The sequence below is a fragment of the Oryzias latipes genome, chromosome 24, assembly GCF_002234675.1.
Source record: "Oryzias latipes chromosome 24, ASM223467v1".
Lineage (NCBI taxonomy): Eukaryota > Metazoa > Chordata > Actinopteri > Beloniformes > Adrianichthyidae > Oryzias > Oryzias latipes.
The window spans coordinates 10,571,371-10,595,495 of NC_019882.2; the positions used below are offsets into that span (position 1 = coordinate 10,571,371).

At 42.5% G+C, this 24,125-nt stretch overlaps 3 protein-coding genes across 5 annotated transcripts; 1 reads left to right on the plus strand and 2 right to left on the minus strand.

Moving 5' to 3' along the window:
• Window positions 1-112: 112 nt before the first annotated feature.
• On the minus strand, window positions 113-9,655 carry cep85l (centrosomal protein 85 like). Of its 2 annotated transcripts, none has more exons than XM_011491672.2 (13): window positions 9,479-9,655; window positions 8,555-8,689; window positions 7,246-8,045; window positions 6,771-6,856; window positions 6,585-6,702; window positions 6,345-6,512; window positions 6,119-6,271; window positions 5,216-5,367; window positions 4,424-4,541; window positions 4,295-4,345; window positions 3,090-3,200; window positions 2,814-2,988; window positions 113-2,563 (listed from the first exon to the last, which is right to left on the minus strand). In XM_011491672.2, exons 1-13 carry the CDS (start codon window positions 9,513-9,515, stop codon window positions 2,409-2,411), a joined length of 2,259 nt encoding a protein of 752 aa, XP_011489974.1. In that variant the 5' UTR covers window positions 9,516-9,655; the 3' UTR covers window positions 113-2,408. The 2 variants fall into 2 exon arrangements, with proteins under 2 accessions (XP_011489974.1, XP_004083672.1); XM_004083624.3 differs by having other exon boundaries at window positions 5,216-5,370.
• Window positions 9,656-11,348: 1,693 nt separating this feature from the next.
• On the plus strand, window positions 11,349-20,825 carry mcm9 (minichromosome maintenance 9 homologous recombination repair factor). 2 transcript variants are annotated; one of them, XM_004083625.4, is made up of 15 exons: window positions 11,349-11,600; window positions 12,024-12,213; window positions 12,823-12,982; window positions 13,896-14,002; window positions 14,202-14,408; window positions 14,474-14,555; window positions 14,634-14,834; window positions 14,910-15,035; window positions 15,685-15,804; window positions 15,882-16,056; window positions 16,846-17,048; window positions 17,191-17,394; window positions 17,607-17,689; window positions 18,754-18,899; window positions 18,985-20,825. In XM_004083625.4, exons 2-15 carry the CDS (start codon window positions 12,046-12,048, stop codon window positions 20,351-20,353), a joined length of 3,351 nt encoding a protein of 1,116 aa, XP_004083673.1. In that variant the 5' UTR covers window positions 11,349-11,600; window positions 12,024-12,045; the 3' UTR covers window positions 20,354-20,825. The 2 variants fall into 2 exon arrangements, with proteins under 2 accessions (XP_004083673.1, XP_020570181.1); XM_020714522.2 differs by having other exon boundaries at window positions 12,029-12,213.
• A 329-nt stretch (window positions 20,826-21,154) lies between these two features.
• Window positions 21,155-24,015, minus strand: LOC101173030 (gap junction Cx32.2 protein). Its single transcript, XM_004083626.4, has 2 exons — window positions 23,983-24,015; window positions 21,155-22,507 (listed from the first exon to the last, which is right to left on the minus strand). The coding sequence occupies exon 2, from the start codon at window positions 22,496-22,498 to the stop codon at window positions 21,731-21,733; it is 768 nt and encodes a 255-aa protein (XP_004083674.1). The 5' UTR covers window positions 22,499-22,507; window positions 23,983-24,015; the 3' UTR covers window positions 21,155-21,730.
• Between the last annotated feature and the right edge of the window lie 110 nt (window positions 24,016-24,125).

Here is a 24,125-nt window from a genome sequence, read left to right on the forward strand (position 1 = left end):
CTTTTTATGCAATAAAATTAATTCCACCAAATTCTGAAGCGGAGAAAAGTGCCTTTGCTGTGATGTCAGCTCATTGGGACAAAATCTAGGAATTCAAACTGAACAAAAACACTCACCCCGACCATTTCTGATTTTATTCTGATAATTATAAAAAAAACCAGATACATTAAAACAGTTTTAATACATTTTCTGGTAAATTTGACAAAGTGCCTGACCGATAAAGGTTCCTAAAAATGGCCTGACAGCACATTTCCTGTCAGGTTTATGCAAATAAAGCTAAGACATCATTCATACTTAAAAATAAAGTTTCCTCTAATATAATTTCCCCAAGAGTCTAACCGGTAAAAAAAAAATTACGTTGTCTTAAATGACATTTAAGGTCAATTTCCTAGATTGTCTTTCATCAGGTGACTTCAGCTGAGTTCTTCTGTTGTAGGTAGGGACCTCTAACCTTATTGGCTCTCTTGGATCAACAGAGGTAAATATAGTAAAAATAATTACAATTTTGCACTGGAGAAAATTAAAAAAGGTGCTAAGTAAGTAGCACATGGGTTTACTTCTGAAATGACTGAAGTCAAATCTTCTCGATTTAGGACTAATGGCGCTCGCGTTAGAATTATATGAAATGTGCATAAAAAAAACAAGAACATTTAGCAACAAAAGCAAAAGAAGAAAAAAGATTTAAGGATTAAGACTTGTAGTATGAACATAATCCAACTTACATTTTTGGTTAACATGCAAAAAAAACAACGCAGGCAGTTGGGTCATATACAATAAAAATAATATTTGTTATGCATAGACATTATAAAAAGCACTTTTTAAATAAAGTAAAAACAATAAAAAAAGAAACATTTTAAAATTAAGACAAAACAATGAAAATGCAGAAAAATCCCTTTTGACACATCAGGTTAAGGAGGAGCATAATCATAAATTAAAAGACACTGGGAACGCTTTCAAAATAGCTCAAAAGATGATCGGAGTGGGACTTTAAGGAATGGAGATGAAGGATGGATGGTTGTGAGTGAGGAGAATAAACGGGAAGTCTAGCTGTCTGAAGAGGGAAGGATGGAAAAGCTTCATACTTGTAAATGACAGCAGACAAAGCGTTGGAATAACGCATCGTTTCATTGGACGGATTTGAATACATTTGGTAAATGGCATATACTAGTTTAGTGCTATTCTAGCTTCCTAAAAGCCCAAAGCACACTTCAACACATGGATGGGCAAGGCAGGAATCAAACCTGTAGTATTCCGATCAGAGGTCGACCACTGCACCAAGGCCGCCCATTTTAGTATATAGACAGTTGTTGGAACACACCCAACAAACCCATTCAGAGCTGAAGATTCAACTGTTGCATGTCATTTAAAAATACTGCACTCTCATTCAGAACAAGTTTGGTTTGAAATGTAAAATTTTACTTCTGGTTTATCTACTTCAGATTTTAATTCTAACCACAAAGATGAAGATCCTTTTTGATTCAGACTGTGCCTGTTTGTATACGTAGACTAACTTTCTGGTTACTTGGTGAACTGGCAGGGTTCCTGTTGTTTTGGATTTGAAACTTGCCTCCACAACAAAGTCAAGAGGCCGCCTTTCGGTAAGAACTAATAAAACGTTGCCCGACCGAGGATCCACACGCTGGGATGAACAAAGAATAACTTTGGGTGGACTTGTGTGCACCGTCACACAAAAGTTTGGACCGGCCAAACCAAAGAATGTGCATTCCACCACACACAATCAAATTCTGTTGATCAATCAAAACTTGTTTTTTTGTATCATTAGTATAATTTTTTGGAGGTGGCGAAGCAGTTTAAGCTGCCTGTGCAAAGAAAAGAATACGACAAAAAGTAACAGCCCTTCTGAGGTGTTGGTTATAAATGGACAGAGTTATTGCTGTAAAGATGGAAGTCAGCCAAGAGGCAATATCTTTAGAAAAAAAAAGTGCTGTCGAAAAAGCTTATTAGACCTCAAACACCAGAGGAAGAACACATTTGTTTGTGTTTGATTTAAAACTATTAATTCCTTTTTACCAGTTTAGTTTGATAAAGACAAACTAAACAAGACTTCTGGAAACTAAAGTAGAAAGGGTAAAGTGAGCAGATTTGGGTTTGGAGAGCTAGTTGTCATCTGCATAAAAGTGGACCTGAATATTTAGTTTTCTAAACATTTGAGCACAAGAAAAAAGATTAACAGATCCCACCAGAAACAGAAATTGTGACAGGATCTGAACAGACTGAGTTCAGCCAGGAAGAGATGATTTTAACAGTGGAAGGGAGCTTCATGGTCCACCAAGACATCAGGAAAATCTCTCAGAAAGTTGCGCTGTGTCTACAAGGAATATCATATGAGTCCGCATTCTGTGAGGTCTGAGGATTTCCATCACTTTAATCTATTGTTTGGTCACATATCAGTGTGGTGGGGGTCTCCCATTACCCAAGAAATGATCACAGCGCTCAGAGATGTTTCTTCTCAGCTCATCAATGCCTTTCCTTAGTCGGCAGACTTCAAGCAGTTTCACACTCAACTCCTCTTCCTCCTCCACTCTGCAGTCAATCTCCTCAGCTGAAAAACAGAACGGCAGGTTATAGCGTGACACCCAGGTAACCCCTGAGTACATGTTTGGATTTCAACAGGACTTTATGAATATGTGTCAGTCAATGTTGAAATATCCACAACCTGCAATCGAAGACTCTGTCATCAACCCACAAGGTCTTCAACCCTGGGTTTCAACTGCACATTAAACACTGCTGTTCTTTAAAATGTTGCTTAAAGTATAAAGATGATTCTGAACTGTATATTTACATGTACTTACACTTTATGCCAAGAAGTAAAGAAAGGTTGGGCTCTTCGCCCTGAGCTCTCTGAACCAATATGTTGCAAAGAGCCTGGAGGTCCAGTAGACACAAAGACATCTCTTTCAACAATCGGTCCACTTCAGACTTGCCCAGACCAGATAGCACAAACAGAGATGGGTCTTCTATTTGGTTCTGGAATCAAGACACACACACACAATATAATTTCAATTCACATGAAAATGGAAAAAGCTGAACTTTGTTCTCTGTAGCAGATCATGTAAGGGAGCTGAGACCTGCAGGACGGCTCTGGACGAAGGAGCTCGGCTGTCTTCTTCTTCCTCTGGTTGGTGTGACTGGTGTTGATGGGAAATGCCTTGTTTCTCTTGCAGCCTGGCTCTGGCAGCCTGAGCGATAACAGAGTGGTGATGAACTTAACCTGCTTTAACGGAACTCTTAGAGTAGAGTTATTGAATATACAGACCTTTATTATCCTCATTAAGCTTTACTGGATCAAGTCTACATGTCAGAATGTGGATTCTTCAGAACCAAACAGGAAGTGAGTGCTGCTTCTTTCATACTGACATGGTTTGTTCTTCATGCTTGGTATGTTCTTTAATATTTAGTCAGCTTTAAGTACTAGTATAAATAAACTAACATTACCATTTGCGAATCTGTGTTTTAATCCAGGACAATGAACCATGTGGAGGCTTGCCCGGGCTTATACTCTCCTCTAAAAATTGATAGATCGCACTCCCTCTTCTCATGATGAGTTTGGGATGTCATGGAGGTCCATAACCACCAAAACACAAAATATTGTTGACAAACTTGTGCTATAAGAAAACATGCCGTCTTTTAAATTATTTAGGTTTTCAGCTATAAGCCAGACCAGGCATCTTCAGCCCTGTTCCGTGTCAGCTACTGCCCTGCTTGTTTTGCAGCTAACCCTGCTTCAACAATTGCTGATTAGCTGGATTGAGCCCAGTTTCTGATTGACTGAATCCACCTGATCCAGGTTGACAAGCAATTACTGAAGCAAGGTCATCTAAGAAGGTGAACAGGATTGGAGACCCCTGAGCTAGACCTTCCTAAAATTTAAACACAGTAAAATCATGTCTGCTAAAAGAAACGAACACAGTAAAAGCCAAATATGACCCAAGCCGGCAAGAAAGGTGACGTAATGAGAATATTTGACAGACCAGACAGACATGCATGTCAGTGATTGTGTCTTTAAAATATAGTAACTATAATAGTGTGAAGGTAAAATATGTTGTTACAACTTTGAAGGTAGCTTTTCCAGCTAAATTGACTCAGTTTTACAAATTCGCTTGATGTAAAAGTACATACCTATGAAAAGGATGTTAGTTGCTTTCTTGATGCAGTTACAACAGGCGTTATTTATGGTTACCAGGTTATTCTGTCAGCTTCATGTCAGCAGTGACTGAACCTGTTTTTGTGTTGTAAGAATCTGTATGTGCATGTTGAGAGGGGATAACTTTACCATGAGCAGTAGGCTCAGTCTATCGATCTCTTCCTTCTGATGCCTAAAAATCTGTTGAAAGCAGAAGGAAGTGTTAGCTTGAGACTTCATTCCTGCGTGTGCGAGGCAGCCGAACACTGAGGATGTTACCTGGCTGCTGTGATTCCGCTGCTGCAGGAGATGAGAGTTCTCCCCCTCCAACTGCTTTAGGTCCTGCACGGGCAACCTAACTCCATCACTGAAGCACTGCTGCACCTTAGCCTGCAGGCTGCAAGTGATCAGAGAAACATCTTACACCAAGACAAAGACCAGAACATGTGGGACTCATTGATCAGTGGAACAGGAGTTCTGGAAAGCTCTATAAAGTGAATTTTAATAAATGAGTATCAGTGGGGCCTCCAGAAAAAAGAAAACAAATTCAAATACACCCATATAAATATATATATTGCACAATTAAGGTCCCTTCCTCTTTTTCTTTCAATACTAAAGACCTACACAGAGAAGATTCTAGCAACAAAGAGACTGGAGAGGAAATCAGAGTCAAAACAAGAGTAGCAACTAAGTTAATTGATGCAGTTTACTTTTTTATTTAATATACTGTATACATTTTTAGTTTGTAAAAGACTTGATGCCCTAAGACTCAGAGCTGCACGCATTTTTCTATGGCTTTTGAGAAACTGAATGCATCTTCATAGCTACTGCCCCCCATCAGTGGAGGTTGGAATTCTGGGTACCTATAGAGATCTCCCCTAAATAGATGACATTGGTGGGCACATCAGTCATTATGTATTGGTTTACTCATAATAAAATAATTGATTAGAAAAGATACAGGGGTGGCCCATGACCCCTCTTCCACCCACTGAGGGTCGCACTGAGGGAGGGGGTGTGGTCCACTGTTGATTGACAGGTCTCCAAACAGCTTTTGCTGACTTTAGGACACACCTGAGTACAGATGCCATCAGCTCCTCCTCTCTCTTGGCCTGTGACTCGATCATGGCGTCCTTCTCCTTCATCAATGACTGCCGTTCTTCCAGGTTCTTCTGGAGCTTTGAAATGGTTTTCTGCAGATCCTGGGCTTTCCGGTGCAGATCTTCCTGCTGAGCGCGCAGATGAAGAAGACACACTGGGAATGTCACACAGCCAACAGGCAGACTACAAAGCATCACAACTGTCTTTCTACATTAGGTGAGGAGTTTGGAGGCTGCAAACCAAATCCTACAAGATTAAAGATCTACTCCGATGAAAATGGTGCTCTTGACATGTTCTTGTGGCATTTTTCTCATGATGGAGGACATAAAGAAAATTGAGCTTGAATGTTCATTTTCTGACTATTTCTTAATTCAAAGAGCGGAAAAAACGGCTGGATAGCTCCAACACTGTTCGCCATATTTGTTACACCGGTATTGTTAAGTTGGGGGTGTGAAAGGCTGTAAGCCAGCAGGAGAGCCCGTAAACAGATAGCTCAGTTATGGGCGATGGGAAGAGGGGATGTGGTTGCTGCGCGCCAACAGTCCCGCTCACAACTCAGGGGCTAACTTCTAATGGACTCCTGGTGCTCTGCAAAAACTATGTCCTAGAAAACAATCTGGATTTGGATTAAAAACAGTAGAATCATAATTAAAAGGCCACTGGGAACGCCTTTAAAATACCAGACCCTTGGTTTCTTATTTATTGAGGAGCCCAAATATGTGATTACATTTAGTGACAGTCAATGTCTTAAGACATGAATTCCCACTTGTCTCAATAGGTGGTCTATTAAGACCCCTACTTGACCTCTATCGTTCCTTCAATTCACCAAAGAACAGCCGGTTGTCAGGTGTCTCAGGTGTCTCTTTCCTGAGGTACCTGTTGGGCCCGCTCATGAACCTGCTCCACAGTGGGCAGCTCAGACAGGTATCTCTCCAGCGTCTCAATGCGTTGCTGCTTCTCTCGGTTCTGCTCACTCTCCCTCTGACACTTCTTCTTCAGGCTGCAGATGTAGCGATCCCTTGTCTTCACCTGTGGGTCGCACAAAGCTGTCAGCTGTCTGTCGGGTGCTCTTCCACATCGGTGACTTCTGTCAGGTTCCCACCTTCTCCTCCAGTTTTTTCATGTCTTCAGTGTATTTTTGGGTGACCTGTTTGAAGAACTTGTTCAAGTGGAGAACTTCAAGTTCTGCCAACGCCAGTTTCCCTCCAACTTCTTCATGGCAGCACAACCAATCAGTCGGCTGCTTGCAGAGTGTCCTGGCTGGTGACTTCTAAAGGACAGCAGAGACTCAGTTGGATCTTTTCAATGTAAAAACTTACCGGTAAATAACAATGCATCTTACCTCTGGGTTTCGGCTCAGGGGGTCGTCTGTCCAGCCTCTGTGGTTCTGAAGGAGCTGCTGAGCTCTCAGCTCATTTTCTCTGATCTGGATGTGCAGCTGCAGGATCTGCTGCTTCTGCCTGAAATGCATAACGAACATCAAAAGGGAAAATTGACAAACGCAAATGGGTAAACGGAAGACTCAAACCTGAGGATCTCCAGCTCTCTTTGCCGCAGCAGCTCTTCTTTCACCTTCATCAGAGTGTGGACAGGAAGTGGGGTCTCCATCAACGTCTGCTGACACACAAAAGCGTCAAGCAAAGAAAGACCTAAACAACCAAAGATCTGCTCAGCAGCTAACGAACCCAATTTGTTGGATATAGAATTTAGCCAAAAGTTGGATTTTCAGTTGAGAATAACAGCAAGAACTCCAAATGTAGGATGATCCCACCAACCCTTTTGTCTCTTTTCTAGTGTGTTCACCTCAAAATTTTTGGTATCAATGTTTATCAATATGTTATTGGGAAAAAAAACAATGTTTTCCGAATTTCTGCTAGAAAAAAAGAAATCAAATTGGGTCAGACAAAGAATAAAGAACTGTTTCCGCCTTCACTTCTTGCTGTCTACTGTGTTTTTCCTCATCTTTCTACATTTCACATCATACCTGTGATCATCCCCATTACCTGGTTGAGTCTTTGTTGCCACGGTGATAGCTCATCTGTGTCTGAGCCAGGCTCTGACTTGGGCCTGTACTCCATCTGCTCCGCTAGCCACATCTGGGTTCGAACAGCCGGCTGGATTGGGGAAGTTCTCTCCCCCTTCTGGGCCAGAGAACGTTCTACTGAGCTCAGTCCAAACCCTTGTCCTCCTCCACCAACCATGTTTGGCTCAGGTAATGGAGAGTACTTCATGTCCAGACGACTCTGTTTTAGTGGAGAGGAGTGAGCTGAGGATGGGAACCGGTCCATGTCCAGACCCATAGATCTACTGCTGTGTTGGTACCAGGAAGCAGGGCTGGCACTGGGGGAGCGCTGCAATGTAGTGCTGCACGTTGAGATGGAAGACAGCGGCAGGTATAGGTCCATACTGGTGCTCCTACATGCCTTCCTGGACCCGTACTGTAGTCCTCGGTCCAGAGAGCCTTGAGCATCCGGGCTGTACTGGAAGCTTGATGTTCTGGTGGGGTTCTTCTCAGATCCTGATGACAGCTTTGTAAAAGAGGACCACCTCCTGATAGGCTGGGGGTCCTGCAGGTCCAGAGAACTGGGTGCCCCTATCTGAGAAGTCCTGGGTTTTGCAGAGTACCAGGACTGGCTCCAGCGTCCAACACTGTGTGGTGAAGCTGGGGTTCTGCAACCACTACCAGGTGAAAAGGAGGAGGACGGAGTAATGGCGACGACTGGGACACTGTCGTCATCCCGGCTAGAGTGAGGATGCAAAGACAGCTGGAGGGACGGGGGGGTGGTACCAGAACCAGAGTCGTCTGTGAAACAAATGGTTGGAAAAATATCACCATTAAAACAACACCAAAACCAAAAACGTTAACAATTTTCACAACACTGTACTTTTTCAGGATGTACTGATGTCATCAGCATAGCGATGAATGTTCTTGACTATGTCAATTGAAAATTTTTGTAGGGGGAAAAGAGCTGGTGATGGACATTACTTCTTGAATGGCAACGAAAGAAGTTGGACACAGCTAGGTAGATAGATCAGGCAGCCATCTGCTGGTTGGTTCGTCTGGGTTCACAGTCGTGCTATTGACCAATGCACCTTACTTTGCCCTCAAGGGCTTTTGATAAAAGCATGTGTTAATGCCATTTGATATACTGTTATACTGGAGATAAAAAAAATTGAATTTCCCCAACGCAATCACATGCTAACTTCCTATTTGTTCTCTTTGGGTTTTTTCAGGATCTCTTCATCAAAGGCGGAGATCTGTGATCCACAATGCAGTAGTAAAACCATCAGAATGATTAAAAGAGGTCCTACCTTCCAAACTATCCGAGCACAGAGTACCAATACCAGTGTCGCCACTGTCAGACACTGCACTTCGTCTACGCCCGCCGTACATCCCACTACCACCGGGCCAGGCCGGGTCAGGTCCAAAACCCCAACCTGGGGAGCCTAGAAAGGAGGGGAAAAAATGAGACGTAGAAAAACACAAAGGTTTGAGGGCAGATTGTGACTGTTTGCGCTCTGTTCTAGCTCTGTTAAGTTCAATATAGTGTTGCTACTGTAGGGGTGATGAAAAGCAGAATCTTTTGGTCCAAACAGAGACACTCCCTGTAATTTAAAGACTTACTCCAATCATCTTTTGCTCTATTTTCAAAGCGTTTCCAGTCATCAATTATTTATGATTAGACTGTTTTTAGCCAAAATCAATAAACTTGTGCTGTTTTCTAGGACATCATTTTCTCTTAAAGTTTATTAGTTCTCCGAGTTGGAGCAACCCAACTTATTTCCAGTGTTCTTTTTGATGGTCAACCCCCCCCCAACCATTTGTTTCACTGAGAGCTCTCTGTTTACACGCTCTCCCGCTGTGACAATAAACCAACCCGGTTGCAAAAAAAACTAACCTGGCAGTCTTTAGACTTTACGGAAATGACATGAAACAAAAGGTCGGTGGCGTTCTAGCTCCTCCCACAGTCACCGTAAATCTAATTTATGCAGTTTGCAGAATTGATTGTTTTTGTTCTGATTCATTAAAAAATTTTAATAAAAAATTATTCTTGTTTAATAATAATAATAATAATAATTATTATATTATTATTATAATATTATTATTATGTTTTGAGGTGAAGCTCTATGTTCGCTCCGTTCAGAACCGGAACACGAAGCCAAAGTCCTTAAATCTTAAGCCCAGCTGAGCAGCAGAACTTCTGCTGAAGCCTCACGAACCGAATCCTAACCCACCTGTTTTATCGGACTCGTCTTGATTTCTTCCCCACATGCTAAATACCGGGGATCCGTCAGAACCGGATCAGCACCGGGCTGCTGGATCCGGCCAAAGACGAGCCGCTGGAGACCTGGACCGACTTCATCTGCCTACAGTTAACTTCCGGTTCCACCACGTGACCCGGAGCTTCAACCTGCAGAGGCGCCTCTAGAAATTTGTAATGGGGGGGCAGAGGGGTACCAAAAAAATGCCAGGGGCGCCCCCATGTGGTCCATCTGAAGTCTTCATGTTTAGCCAACATTTTGAATCTGTAAAATAAATCACAGCCCTTTCTGAAAAACAGAGCTTTGACAACTATTTTCAGACAGGACTGTGATTCATTTGAGCTTTTCCAGGATTTAAGCGGAATAACACGGAGAAGAATTGCAGACTTTGTGCACTCCCTTCTTGTAGATCCTCTTAGCATTCTGTCGTTTTTTGCTGTGGGAGCTTGGAAAGGTTTATACATTTAAGAAAATTATTTTCAGTGGGTTATGCCTTCACTTTGACTGTCATCTATGCGCTTTTGGAACTATTTTATTCTCCTGTTGTGTTTCAGCAAAAATATCTACTAAGTCTTCAAGAGTTAGGTCCTTTCTTTATATATGACACTTAAAAGGCCCGTACACACCGGGACGAATTTCGCGCGCGATTTTCGCCGACGTTTAACGCGTCGTGACTAAACACATCGCACCAATGTTAGTGTGCACACCGACGCGAAAAAACGCCACGCGTCAAAGCGTCAAAAAAATAAAACGCCTCGGTTCGTTTTTTTTTTCGACGCATCGCGTCGAAATCTATTCGACCAATGAGAACGGCGCTTTTGCACACGTGTCTGGAGCCTCTGAAGTTACAGTAAAACACAACTTGGGGGCGCTCAAACACAAAACTGCCTTGCTGGGCACACATACCAGCGAAGACGATAGACGCCAAGTAGCGTCTACACTGCCGCGAAGAAATAATGACGGACATTCTAAAATATCCCCGGACCAAATATTCATGTTTTCTTTGTTTGATCTGACAAGCGCTTAAAAACTTGCTCTCTTCTTCTGAGCGAAAAGCGACTTTAAGAAGCGTAAAGTTGCGCAGCGCCACCTTGTGTACAGGAGTATTTCTGTTTTACATCAAGCGCCATCTAACGTCAGGAAATGAAATTGCATGTTCGCTCGGCTCATCGTCAGCGAAAATCGCCTGGGTGTGAACACAAAAAACGTGGCGAAAAACGCTGGCGAATAACGCCTGGCGAATGTTCGTCCCGGTGTGTACGGGCCTAAAGTCTTGCTCTGATCATCTTTTGATTCACTTTCAAAGTATTCCCAGAATTCTTTTGATTATGAATATGTAGATTTGAACAAAAATAAAAAACAATGATTTTTTTGGAACATAGTTTCTGCAGAGCAGCAGTAGTTCATTAGAAGTCTCAACCACAACTAAGAGGACTTCCCACCCACAACTAAAAAGTCCTCTTAGTTGTGGGTGGGACCGTTGGTATGCACAACAATTTGAATAAAGAAATACTCAGAAATGCATGTTTGAGCTTAATTTTCTTTATATATCTTCTTTATCATCAGATATATGCCACAATAACATGTCAAAACACCGAAAATAGTTTTCATTGGAGTGGATCTTAAAGATTTGCAATATAGACACTTAAAAAGAGTTCAAAGCAGACATAAATAAGCTCAAAACGTTATGAAAAATAATTGTTTGGAAATTGACATAATAACGGAAGTTAATTTAATTCAATAAATAACACAGAAATAAAAAAATCTATAAAATAGATCTAAAAAAATCAGTTGAATCCCATAGATCTTTATATGTATTTTGGGGTTTCAGATTTATTGTAGTTGTACTTCCAAACCACAAGGGGGCGATGTGACCAATTCTGCTGTTTGCGAAGAGCCAGACCTACAAGAAGAATTACAGAATTGTCAAAAAAAGTGGCGCGAGCGCTGAGGATGTTCATGAAGCAGTGACGTGGTTGCAATAGTTATTGTTTCTTAGACATGTCGACAAGTTGAAGAACTGGAGGTAAACAGAACATGGAAGAGACAAGGTTCTGCGGGTTCTGGCCCGGACGGACAGAGTAACGGTCTGCAGGTTTGTTTACATGTGAACCCGGAAGAACCAAGAAAAGTGATACTTCGGGATTTGTCAAACATAAACATTTTTCTTCGATTTAAAATAAAGCAAGCTGCTAGGTATGCAGTTCTATTTAGTTACCATGGAGATTTATTAGCATTATTATTTTTGTTGTTATTTTTATTATTTAATGTTGTTGATGAAGATCACTTTAGTTTTTATGAGAAATAATTACTTTCTTATTTTATGTAACTGCTGTTATTTGATTACGTTTTTGTGAATTTTGAGTTTCCTGTGGTTTTACATCCTTTATTTTGTTTTTGTACTATTTTTGTTTCTAGAAAAAACTTCTAAGAAAAGAAAAGAAAAATTTTCAAAATAAAATGAAAGCAGTGCCACACATTAGCGAACACAGACACAATCACCTGCTTATTTTTTTAGTTTAGTATCAGATGATCTCCTCATGATGGCGATGACCCCAGAGCAGGAGGCCCTGATTTGTCGCGTGTTTGATGCCTATCTGAGTGAGCATCACCATGACGATATCCTGCTCCTTCTTGATGATGATGGTGATGAGACCCATCACCCGGTGGTGGTAAACGCAATGACTCTCTTCGAGGCCAATATGGAGGTAAGAGCCGCACCTACAACATCTCAGAAGAGCTGAAAAACCCTAAATCTGCATCTCATTTTGATTGCTAAAAGATCTCAGACAGTTGATTTTAAATAATGTGTTGTTTTTTGGGTTACACATCACTGATGTTATCCTGTATTTGCTGTCACACTGCATGCTGCCACACCTTCAAAAATCTGTCCTGCAGAGGTGCCATTTTTACAGAGAGCAAAACAAAAACACTCTCAGGACTTTTGGGTTCCCAAAAACAAAAACAGATCAAGATCTTGATGTTAAGATAATAATTTAGATAATTTAGCTGACTTTAATTTCATGTTTTCTCAAAAAAATTGACTTTCTGGGGAAGAAAACGGAAGGAAGCTTTAATGTACTCAGTAAATCTATCAGGGAGTGTTCCACATTAGGGCACACATATTAGTTAGTTGTCAATAAGTTAATTAGGAGCTGTGTAGGGGTTAGTTGGTTTGAATTCATAGCCTTTCCTTTGAAAGTTTGCCTTTGAAAAATACTTTCCCAGGATAAATACACGCTGGAAGACAAACATCTGCTGGTTGAGGATGTTTGAGCTTGAGGGAACTCCTGCTCACCGTCTCTATCTCCTCACAGGTCGGGGATTTCTTCAATATGTTTCCTGACAAAGTCTTGGCCATGTTTGATGAAGTTCTGCAGAAGAAAGCTGTGCAGATCTCAGAGGACGCGTCGTCCGGCCATAAAGGAGGACAGAAGTCCAGAGAAAGCAGATGCACGCTCCACGCTCGGATCACAGGTCCTACTAAAGTGCTGACAGTTCAACGTTTGAAGAAGTCATATTCTTTACCTTCAACATAGAAGCTGTTGGTCTGTGGGGGAGTGAAAGCTAAATGGGTTTTTACCCAGTTTCAGTTTTTTATAAAATGACTCAGAGTTAACTGTTTACACCGAAGATGTAACCGGCAACACCTAAATACAACACGCTTTTTGACATTACTTCAATGTTTGACAGTTTACAGAATCAATGTGTATCAGTCGATTCTGATGCAAAATAAGGCAGCTTTATGTCACGTTATGCTTTACTAGTGTACAGTGTTGCTTAACGGCACAAAGAATCAGCAGATTCCTGTTGTTTGTGTACACACTTCACTACTGTGTGTGTAAGTGTTGTGTACCAGCGCAAGGCTGCTTTTCTCTGCTTCAGAAACCACTGGAATTATGTTAAAGATGCTAATTGCATCGACGCTTGAAGAGTTACTGCAGTCAAATGAATATGGACACTGGAACTAAAGCTCTGGTGTTAAATGGTTCATTACACTTTTAGTTCATGTTTCTTTTTTAAGTAGACATGTCATAGCTAATCTAACCAGGTATTTATTTAACAACAGCTTTATGTTTAAGGTGGTACTGAAAGTTCAAACCTTCATAGAAAAACAAGTCCAATATTATAAAATAAAAAGAACAATCTGCTCAGGATTGAACATTGATGTATATTCGGCAAACTGAAGGTATTTAGTACAGTAGACATGGCACAGAGATTGATTGACAATAGTCTAAAGCCAATCAGGATGCAGAACACAGTAGACATTGTAAAAAAATAAAAAATAAAATAAAAAAAGGACAAATGTTCCCACCAAAAATCGGTGAAACATGATAAAATGAGGGAAGACTGTATTCTTGCTTTTGTTTAAACAGTTTCTTTGTCACAGGTCTGCCAGTGTGTCCAGAGCTGACCAGACACACCATCCCCAGATCTAAAGATGTCGGACACTTCCTTTCTGTGACCGGGACTGTGATACGGACCAGCGTCGCCAAGGTAACGGCAGTGTTTAGTGCTGCGGAGTAGAAATTTGTTCGTTGCCTCAGTAAGAGAAAAATATGCAGAACACGCAGGAGAAAAACTCCAAAGTTGCTCGAGTCAAACCATTTGAATGAAAAATCAGTGTTATCTGTCTGAAGCAGATCACAAAAGTCTCACTGTTCTGATTGGACTGATCTTTTTCCGTCACTCGTAGGTTCTGGAGTATGAGCGGGATTATATGTGCACCAAGTGTCGACACGTCTTTAAGGTGCATGCCGACTTTGACCAGTTCTACACGTTTTCTGCACCGGTTAGCTGCCCTAGCCCGGCTGGCTGCAACTCCATGAAGTTCAGCTGCTTGTCTGAAGGCTCAGAACCTGCTGCCTGCAGGGACTACCAGGAGATCAAAATCCAGGAACAGGTAAAGCTTTTTAAAGGTTCCTCTGCTCAGACAACCTTTGGAACCGTCTGCCCTCGTTCTTGCAGGTGCAGAGACTCTCTGTGGGCAGCATCCCTCGGTCCTTGGTTGTGATTTTGGAGGATGATCTGGTGGACGGTTGTAAATCCGGTAGGAATGGCCAAAAATAGTGACCTGACTTCACTGTGATGCTCCTGCAGCTCTCTCTGACTCTGATGATGCTTGCAGGAGATGATGTGACCATCTATGGGGTGATGTGTCTCCGCTGGAAACCCCTGTACGACGGCACCCGCTGTGAGGTGGAGCTGGTCCTCAGAGCCAACAACCTGGAGGTGAACAACCAACAGACGGCTGCTGCTCAGCTTCTTACCGACGCTCAAAAGGAGTTTGAGGAGTTCTGGAGGAGTTACGAACACGATCCCATGGCTGGTAACCGTTATCTGGCTCGCCTTACCCTCACATCAACTTGCTGCTCACTGAACCCTTCTTCTCTGTTCTCTGCAGGCCGGAACCAGATCTTACTGAGCCTGTGCCCGCAGGTCTTTGGCATGTATGTGGTCAAACTGGCCGTGGCGATGGTTTTGGCGGGCGGGGTGCAAAGAATAGACCCTTCTGGGACCAGAGTCAGAGGTTTGTGTCTGGTTTCTTCTGCAGTTGCACCAACAGCATGAAAGTGTTCCATTCACTTAGCGTGAAGCTGGGAATGAGAAGGATTACAGTTAGAACTGAATGTCCTCCTGCTCCAGATCCGTACGTACGAACACAAAAGTCTTTGATGATCCACAATTTTCCCCCTAATATCAGTATTTTTACATTTATTTGAGGGAATTACCTAGCATGAAGTGAATGCAGCAGCAGCAGTAATCCTAAGCACCTGAACAGCAGGTCTCCCCAACCTTGGTTCTCAAACTCTTCCATCTTTCTGTGATCTACTCGCCGTTGATTCACCTAGATCAGGTTTTTCTCAGGCTGTTAACAACTCAAAAAGGGCGGTGATGCCACAAAAACAAATATGACAGATCTTAAGCACCAGAATCGGGTAGCTTCACTTTACCATTTTACTTTTTTCTGAGAAAAGAACAAGTGAGTCCTGACGTTCTTCGGTTGAAGGAAAAACTGTGACCCTGAGGTGATCACTGTGTTATTGTCACGATGTTCCTCTTGTGTCACCTGTTTACCCAGCTGGTTTTCATGGTTAGGGAAAGATGGTCCTCCAGGTGTGTTAAGAATGCTGCGACTTTTAGTGGACTCGAGACCTAAGTGTGCTTGTCTTCTGTAGGAGAGTGCCACATGTTGCTGGTTGGTGACCCAGGAACAGGAAAGTCCCAATTCCTGAAGTATGCAGCTAAGATCACACCCCGATCCGTTCTCACTGCTGGGATCGGATCCACAAATGCTGGTCTGTATTAAAATTTCACTTAAAAGATGAGGAGGTTCACCCTTTTCCTTACACTCCTCTCTGTTTCTGTGCCAAAGGTCTTACGGTCGCTGCTGTGAAGGATGGAGGTGAGTGGCACCTGGAGGCGGGGGCTCTGGTCCTGTCGGACGGCGGTCTGTGCTGCATTGACGAATTCAACAGCATCAAGGAGCACGACCGCATCAGCATCCACGAGGCCATGGAGCAGCAGTCCATCAGTGTGGCCAAAGCGGGGTACAACCTCCAGCATGGATGAGTGTCGTGACGCTCACTTCAGTTTGGGATCTGTGCTCGTTTATCCATCCCTGAGCTGAAGGCCTCTTGTGTTGGGCAGATTTTCCTGTCAAAATAGGGGTTATTAATCTTTGGACACACGGGGTGTATATTTGTATAAGCCCCCCTTAGTATTTGAGGCTAAACTTTATTTATGTTAATAAATATGAGGCATCCAGTTGTGGTCAAATGTAGATGTTGAATGTGGAATGTCTGCTTAAAGAGACTGGAACAGTCCTAAATAAACACTCTTTAAAAGTTTAAAAGTTTGATTTAAAGGTGATTGAAATATTTGCTAATTTAAACAGTTTAGGATCACCGTTTTCCCCTGGAGTCTTTACATTAAACCAGTTGGCCCTCAACAAGAGTTTTTTTCTTTAACTGTTTGCTTTGTTGAGCAAATGTACAAATTCAAGTAAAATCTGGATTGGACCAATCTAAATAGCCCTTTTGTCCCAGTGGTTCCCTTAAAACGAGGGTTGATTAACTTGCAAGTGAACTATGATGCGGTTCAGCCACAGTGTTAATGCAGATGAACCTATCCTAATAATCCCCTGGTATTAAACCAGTGGTCCTCTCAGTAAACTTGCTGGTCATTAGACTAACAATCTTCTTTACCAAAAATGTCATTAACACATTTTAGATTTAAAAAATTGAAAGTGGAAAAGTAGTTCTGTAGCTAACATTAGCACCTCCTCATAGAAGCCCAAACTGGACTATGAACTCCTCCTCCTCCTCTTCTGTCCACAGGATCGTGTGTAAGCTGAACACCAGAACCACCATCCTGGCTGCCACCAACCCAAAAGGCCAGTACGACCCCAACGAGCCTCTGTCTGTCAACGTGGCGCTGGCCAGCCCTCTGCTTAGTCGCTTCGACCTGGTTCTGGTTTTACTGGACAACAGAAATGCAGAGTGGGACAGGGTCATCTCCTCCTTTATCCTGGAGGAGCAAGGTAAGAAGTCACCGGAATAATCAGGGAAATTGAATAGATAAACATGTAACAGGGACTGAAACCGTCTTAGAAATGATCCAGATGTTTGCTGCTGACTGATGGTTGACATCACAAACACCTCAGTCTGTTTTTCTGTTCTCAGGACTTCCAGCTGAATCCTCTGCTCTGTGGTCCATGGAGAAGATGAAGGCTTACTTCTGTGTGATCAAGCAGCTGCAGCCGCAGGTTTGTGACCAGGCCAACCTCATCCTGACCCGATACTACCAGGTGCAGCGCAGAAGCGATGGGCGGAACGCCGCCCGCACCACCATCCGCATGCTGGAGAGTCTGAGTCGGCTGGCTGAAGGTATCCAGGCATCCAGGCCGTGTTATCACGGGACGCTGTTATTCAGGACAACTGGACTTTAGAAATCGATCTAGAACCTTCAAAGTTCAGATGACTTGAAGAACAGCCTCCTGCGATAAGAGCATCTGTGTTGCCTCTTCTCTAACTTCTTGAAAGAATTCAGCTGCTTGGTCTTACTTCCACTGACATCCACCGGTTTGTCCGACGCTCAGCTCACGCCAGGCTCATGTTCCGAGACACTGTAACCATTGAAGATGCTGTCGTTGCTGTGTCCATCATGGAGTGCTCCATGCAGGTGAGACGCAGGACCACACTCTGAATTCTACCACTGATTCCCCTCTTCAAAAGTAGGGATGTAAAAGATACAGACACAAATAGAAAAGGGGATCTGAGCATCGAGGAACTGCAGCATCGGTTGAAAAACACAGATACAAACAAAATATGTTGGCCAAAGGTATAAAATCCAACAGGAAGTCAATGAGCAGTTTCTGGAAAATGTCAGTTTCTCTTCCTGTTGTCATCAGAGATTATCCATCCATATTTTTCTGGATTTTGATGTATGGATTTGTTTTTCTGCTTTAACTAAATCCTAGAGGTTTTTTTTTGTTTATTTGTTTGTTTTGTGTAGATGGTGCTTAGAGCGTTTTTGCTGGACATCAAGGCTCTTATGATGACCGTCTGAATGATTAACTTCTAAAAGATTCCCCTTTCTTTGTTTCTTCATCTGCTTATAGTAACTTTTTAACTTCTGCAAATCAAAGTATATCTGCTAATCTTTGTGAGCAGCTTTTAACATGACACATACAGAGAAAGTAATTGTTGTTTTGTGTAACCTTTTGAAAGGGGTTTTACTGCACTAAATGTATTTTTGTATGCATTTATGAAATAGAATCGTGTGGGAAAAGAGACGTTGAGATGACGCTTAAACCTGCAACATTTCACCGTAACACAAAAATAACACAAATATTGCAGCACATATGCGGATTGTTGTTTTTTTGTTATTGTCATAAAGATTTTTGTTTTGCAGCTTTAGCTCCTGACTTCCACAGAAAAAAATTTTTTTTCCAGTCAACATTTTTTTTTAAATCTACCAAAAACTAGTATTCCCAGAGCCCCCCCACCCCCCATATTTGGCATTATTGAAAAGCCCCAATTGTCCTCTGAAGATACTAAAAGAAGGTAATTCAGTCCTACGCATCAGTTGGGAGATATTCAGGTTTGCAAACTTGCATTGCTGATAATCAGAAGGTTAATCAGCTCCTCTTCAACCATGACTGTAATTATTTTAGCTGTTCTGAGTTTAGTTCTTAAGATCAACGTTATCTTCGTCTCTGTTGGTGTTCTGTTTTTATACTGCAGGGCGGCGCTCTACTAGGAAACGTCAATGCCTTGCTCACCTCCTTTCCCGCTGACCCGGTTGAGCAGTATCGGTCCCAGTGCCGGGTGGTTCTGGAGGGTCTAAACTTGCCTTTGCTTCTTCGCAGTGAGATGGGGCGACTGTGCAGGTGGGGGCGCTGTTTCTGCTGCTCACTTGTTCTGCAGTGTCAGTCTGAGAGTTTCGGTGTCACTTTCTTTTCATTTCCTTTTCAGACTGAGGAGCAGCTCAGAAACTTCAAGCTCCGCCCCCAGCGAACCAAAGAGCCCTCCCCTCGACGGGGACCGGGGAAGCGACGCCTCAAACAGGCCTCATTGTTTTAGTGTTTCACCTCCGCTGCATGGAACTCCTATTTTCACGTCAACTCAGGATGTAAGCAGGAAGTCGGGCTCGTCCCATCTTACCAACCATCAAGGGGAAGATGGCGTTCGGAGTGACCCCGCTTCCACGTTTCTTCATCATGATGTTTTGACGGCATCAGAAAGCTTTAACGTTGCTTCAGAGAAACTGAAACAAACAGCTGAAACTGCAAAAGTTCTCACACACAAAACCCAAAAACATCCAGAGGAGATTGGCTGCGTGGTTTTTAAAATTCAAAAACCCAAAGGAACGGAGGAGGTGATCCGGAGTCTTCAGGAGGACCAGGGAGGAGGAGGAGGAGGAGGAGACGAAGGCAATAATGAAGAGCAGGGCTCTGGTAAAGAGGAGCAGAACAGGACTGAAACGAAGAGCATCAGCGCTGCGCTCAGTGAAAGGATGGCAGCGGAAACTTCAACAGACCTTCACAGCAGGTTTTTGGGTTTCACGTTCAAACCGAAGAAGATGATGACGACTTCCATGCTCAAGGAATCTGCTCCTCACCAAGACTCGACAAAAGTGACGATGAAGAGGATACAACCTGTTTCAGAGGATGAAGCCAGCAGTGTGCCTACAAATGCAAAGAAACGCAGAGTACAGACAGCAGAGGGCGCAGTTTCTGAGGAGCAGACCAGAAGAAGAAAGGACAGCCTTGAGGGAAGATCTTCATCATCAGGCAGGCTGTTTGATGTTACTTTGTCTGGAAAGGACAATAGAGAATCAGGAGATGATGGTAGGAAAAAAACAGATGCAGAGTTTCTTGATCTAGAGAGAGGTCTAGGTAATCCGGTTTCAGCTAGCGGTGATTCAGGAGGCCAGAGGAAGAACAGCGTGGCCGTGTCTGCATTCGCCAAACTGAGCAGATTCTCTTTCATGGGCTCAACGGAACACAAAGCTGCCCAGAAGTCATCAGCGAGTCCAGAGAGAAGAGACTGTATGAGAGCTGACTCTGTGCACCCAAAAGAAGGAATCAGAAGACGGATCTCTGACCAAAACATGGAGGTGGATTCTGAACACCAAGAGAAGCGGGGTGCAGTGAAGAGTCCTGGTGCTGTTGCTCCTCTGAACCCAAGCAAAAGAAAGTGTTTCCAGTTTAGGCCAACAGAAATCTGTGGCCCTTCGCCCTGTCCGCTGACAGGACCCTCCTTGTTCGAGTCTGTCGACATTAGTGATGTTCTGGACACAGACTGGGACCAGGAGCTCAGCAGTCTAAAAACCAACCCGTAACAGAAACTATGTGGTTCTGAGACTGTGATGACCCAGACCCTCATATAAGTGAACCTTTAAGATTACAAAAGACTTTTAATGCATCACAATGATCCAAAGCCAAATAAAGATCATGTCTGCTGCTTGAGGGTTCTTGGGTTCTGCTGTGGAACCGTGTGAGTTCTGTGCAGCTTGCACTTCTGCTCTGAGGTCTTAAAACCATAAGCCAGTCAGAACCCAGACCTTCTATCATCTCTAAAGATGTGTTAATACCTTCTGTTTTCACGTTTTTCATTTAACGGCGCTTAAAGGGCCAAAAAATAATGATGAAAGCTGTCTGACCTTCACCCTAACTACAGTAAATCCTTTGTGAATATAAAGTTAGCAGTGGCGGTGGCTCCAGATGAGTTTTTTTAGTTTTTCTGGAAAGAACTTCAATGGTTTAATCTCCAGCTTTCTCACCTGCTGTGTCATAAAAGCCTGAACTTCTGTATTTTGTGTATTTTTTCTTCTTTTCTATTTTCCTTAGTGCTTTTACCGGGGTGCCTAGGTTCCACCATCTTCGTACATTTATATTATATAAAGATCTTTTTAAATGGCACCTTTATTCTTTTTTGGTTGTTGAAACAGGAGCAGAGTTCCATTTTTTCTTTATAGTTAACTTTAGTTATGGCCCGCAGCAGTCACTAACTGCAAGGACCATAATGTTTTTGCAACAACAGAAAAAATATTTAAAAACGGGACAAAAAGTCCTCAAAAGGACTAAACCCAAACAGACATCAACAGAGTGAAGTACTAAAGAAAGCACACAGAGACTCTCAATACGGCTGCAAAAACGTCTTTATTGTAATCAGAATATTTCATTATTACGTTGCTTTTTTCTGTCTGCCCCTTTGAGCGAAAATCTGACCCCATGCTCAAAAACTAAACAAACTTGCACACACCTAGCAGCTGGCCAAAAGGAATTTTGGGCATCGTAAATGAGACAGCATGACTTCCTGTTCGAAGCAGGTTTAAAAGCAAAAGTGGTAAGTTCATCAAGTAAGCACTAGGGAGGCTTCAAGTAAAAGTACATATAGATCATAGATACATATAGATCTGAGACAGAAAGGGGGGGTAGTCGGAGACATCCGCTAAAAAACAGTAGAAAAAGAAAAAAACGCTCCTCCCTGCTCGTCCAGTTCGAACACTGTGGGCTACATGCACGTTCAAGAATATATTCATGAACGGGCATCACATGCCTGGTGTGAATGTAGCATCAGGTTTGTTGCTTCTTTTTCTTTTGAGCAGATTAGGATCTATGTGGCATCTCGGTTTGTGCACTACAAAGACAGTTGGTGTTCTCAGAGCAGCAGATTAATGGAGTTGAAGTCAAGATCTGCTTGGTCGTTCTTCTCGTCACGACAACAGTTTTCCAGATGATACAAAGCTCGGCTTGTTGAGCAGGTTGAGCTCTACTGGCTCCAAGCTGCTCTTCCTCCTCCTCCTCTGCCTCGCCTTTGAGACCACAAGGTGCAGCAGCTCCACAATGTTGAGGATCACAGAAAGGCCCGCCATCGCTACCATAAAGAGGATGAAGATGCTCTTCTCTGTGGGCCGACTGATGAAGCAGTGGTTTATGTGTCGACACGGGTATTGATCGCAGGACACCTTTTTAGGCATCAGGAAGAAGCCGTACACATAGAAGTGGCCTGTGATGAAGGCCACCTCCAGGAGGATCTTCACCACCAGCTGGATCACGTAACTCACCATGAGGACCCCCTTGAGCTGGACTTTCCCTCTTTCATCTGTATACTTTGGTAGTTTAACTAAAGACATGTGGTCCCCCTTTAGTTTCTGTTTCCTCCTCAGTTTGTTCTCCCTGCGGATCACTATTAGAACGTGTCCCAGGTAGACCAGTGTTGGCGTCGACACCGTGAGGATCTGCAGGACCCAGAACCGTGTGTGGGATATTGGGAAACTGTGATCGTAGCATAAATTCCTGCATCCCACAGTTTCTGTGTTGCATTTAAAGCTACTCTGTTCGTCTTTCCACACTTTCTCCACACCAGCAGCAAGGATGAAGATCCGAAAGAGGAAGAGGATGATCATCCACACCTTTCCGAACACGGTAGAATGGGACTGGACCTTGTCCAACAGCTGGGACAGGAAAGACCACTCCCCCATCTTAGCAGCCTGAGGGGAAAAAATAACACAAGAATGATCCATGAATTCCCAGCTGTGGATACCTTTGGATTGTTCTAATACTTGTAACACCCCAAAACAGTTCCAGTTCAGTCCAGATAACTCCTATAGAATGGACTGTCCTAACATTTTTTTAAATAGTGTAACCAAGAGATTACACTGAAGTATTTTTGATCCAGTTCTGGGCAAGGAGTGGGCGACAACGGAGAGAAAAGATCCCTCTGAATGAAAGACTAAGAAGAAACCTCCAACAGAATGAGTTAGGAACGATCCGCTTCTGTGACTGGTTGAGTTTTGAGAGGAAGGAACACAAAAAAACACTGGAACAAATATCATGTGACCAACAGAGAGAGTTGATGAATAGATTGGGCTGCAAGCAGCAGCAAGAATTTTAAGATGACCTTTGTTTTAATATTCAGGAGATCTCCACTGCCCCAAATTTCTGAATTTCTATATGTTGTATGTTTATTTGTTCTCCTGTTAGAACTTTGACTGCTCAAATTCCACCATCCATACATCCTTTTGGCATCATAAGGACACTAGAGCCCATCCCTGCTTCTGTTGGGCTTGGGGGGGGGGGGGGTACACTCTGACCTGGTTGCCAGTCTGCTGCAGTGCACCCTTCCTATTAAATCTTTAGCTGTCCTCTGCATACTTTTGTTGTCAAACTATGCTATATTTATAGTTCTGTTTTGACCTTGGTCCTTTAAATAAACAATACAGTATTTGACATCCTATTGATAAATATAAGAACAAAATAATAATAATAGTTTAATCCAAAATTCAACAGATATTGGAAAAATTAATTTTTGTTTTTTTTGCTTTAGCCCTGTTTTGGACTAGCAACCCTCTGAGGGTTTACCTGCCATCACCCAACAGTGGCTTGGATAGGCTCCAGCAACCCTATGACTCTGACAGGAAATAGGGGGTTTAAAAAACGGATGGATAAGAAATCTGGAAGATATCTGATCAATATACTTACACACACACACACACACACATCCATAAATGAAAAAAAAAACGGTTTATTTTGCACCCTATTACACTGCCTTTCTTGTAATTGCTTAAGGATCTATCTAAACTATTGTTTTTTTTTTTAATTAATTTCGTCTGGTCAGATTTAAAACATATCCATCAATGTTTAATTGATTCTCCCGTGTCTGAAAAAAATATTTTCAATTACTTTAATTTAAATATAGTGCTAACTACACTTGTTAATGTTGCAGATTTTGTTTCATTGTTTTATGGAAATTCACTGTAATGGTTGAAGTCAGGAAACATTCACACCCTTATTCTTCATGCAAAAACCCAAATTGGGTCCTTACAGGACGTGATTCTGTTAAATGTTTCATAGGATTGTTTCTTTGAACAACTTAATACCTACAAAGAAAATAATAACCAGTTAGATTTTCTCTCTGATAAGATCAATATTTGATAAAGAGTAAGAGTTTAGAAAAATCTCTTACCTCAGCGATGAGCTCTGTCCGTCTCTGGACATTTGCTCTCACTTCCTCTTTTTATAAATCCTCCCAATTGCCCAATTTTCCTCGAACACTCCCACACTACGTGACAGTCGTGATGTTGAAATGACGGCTTTGAGTCATTTTCT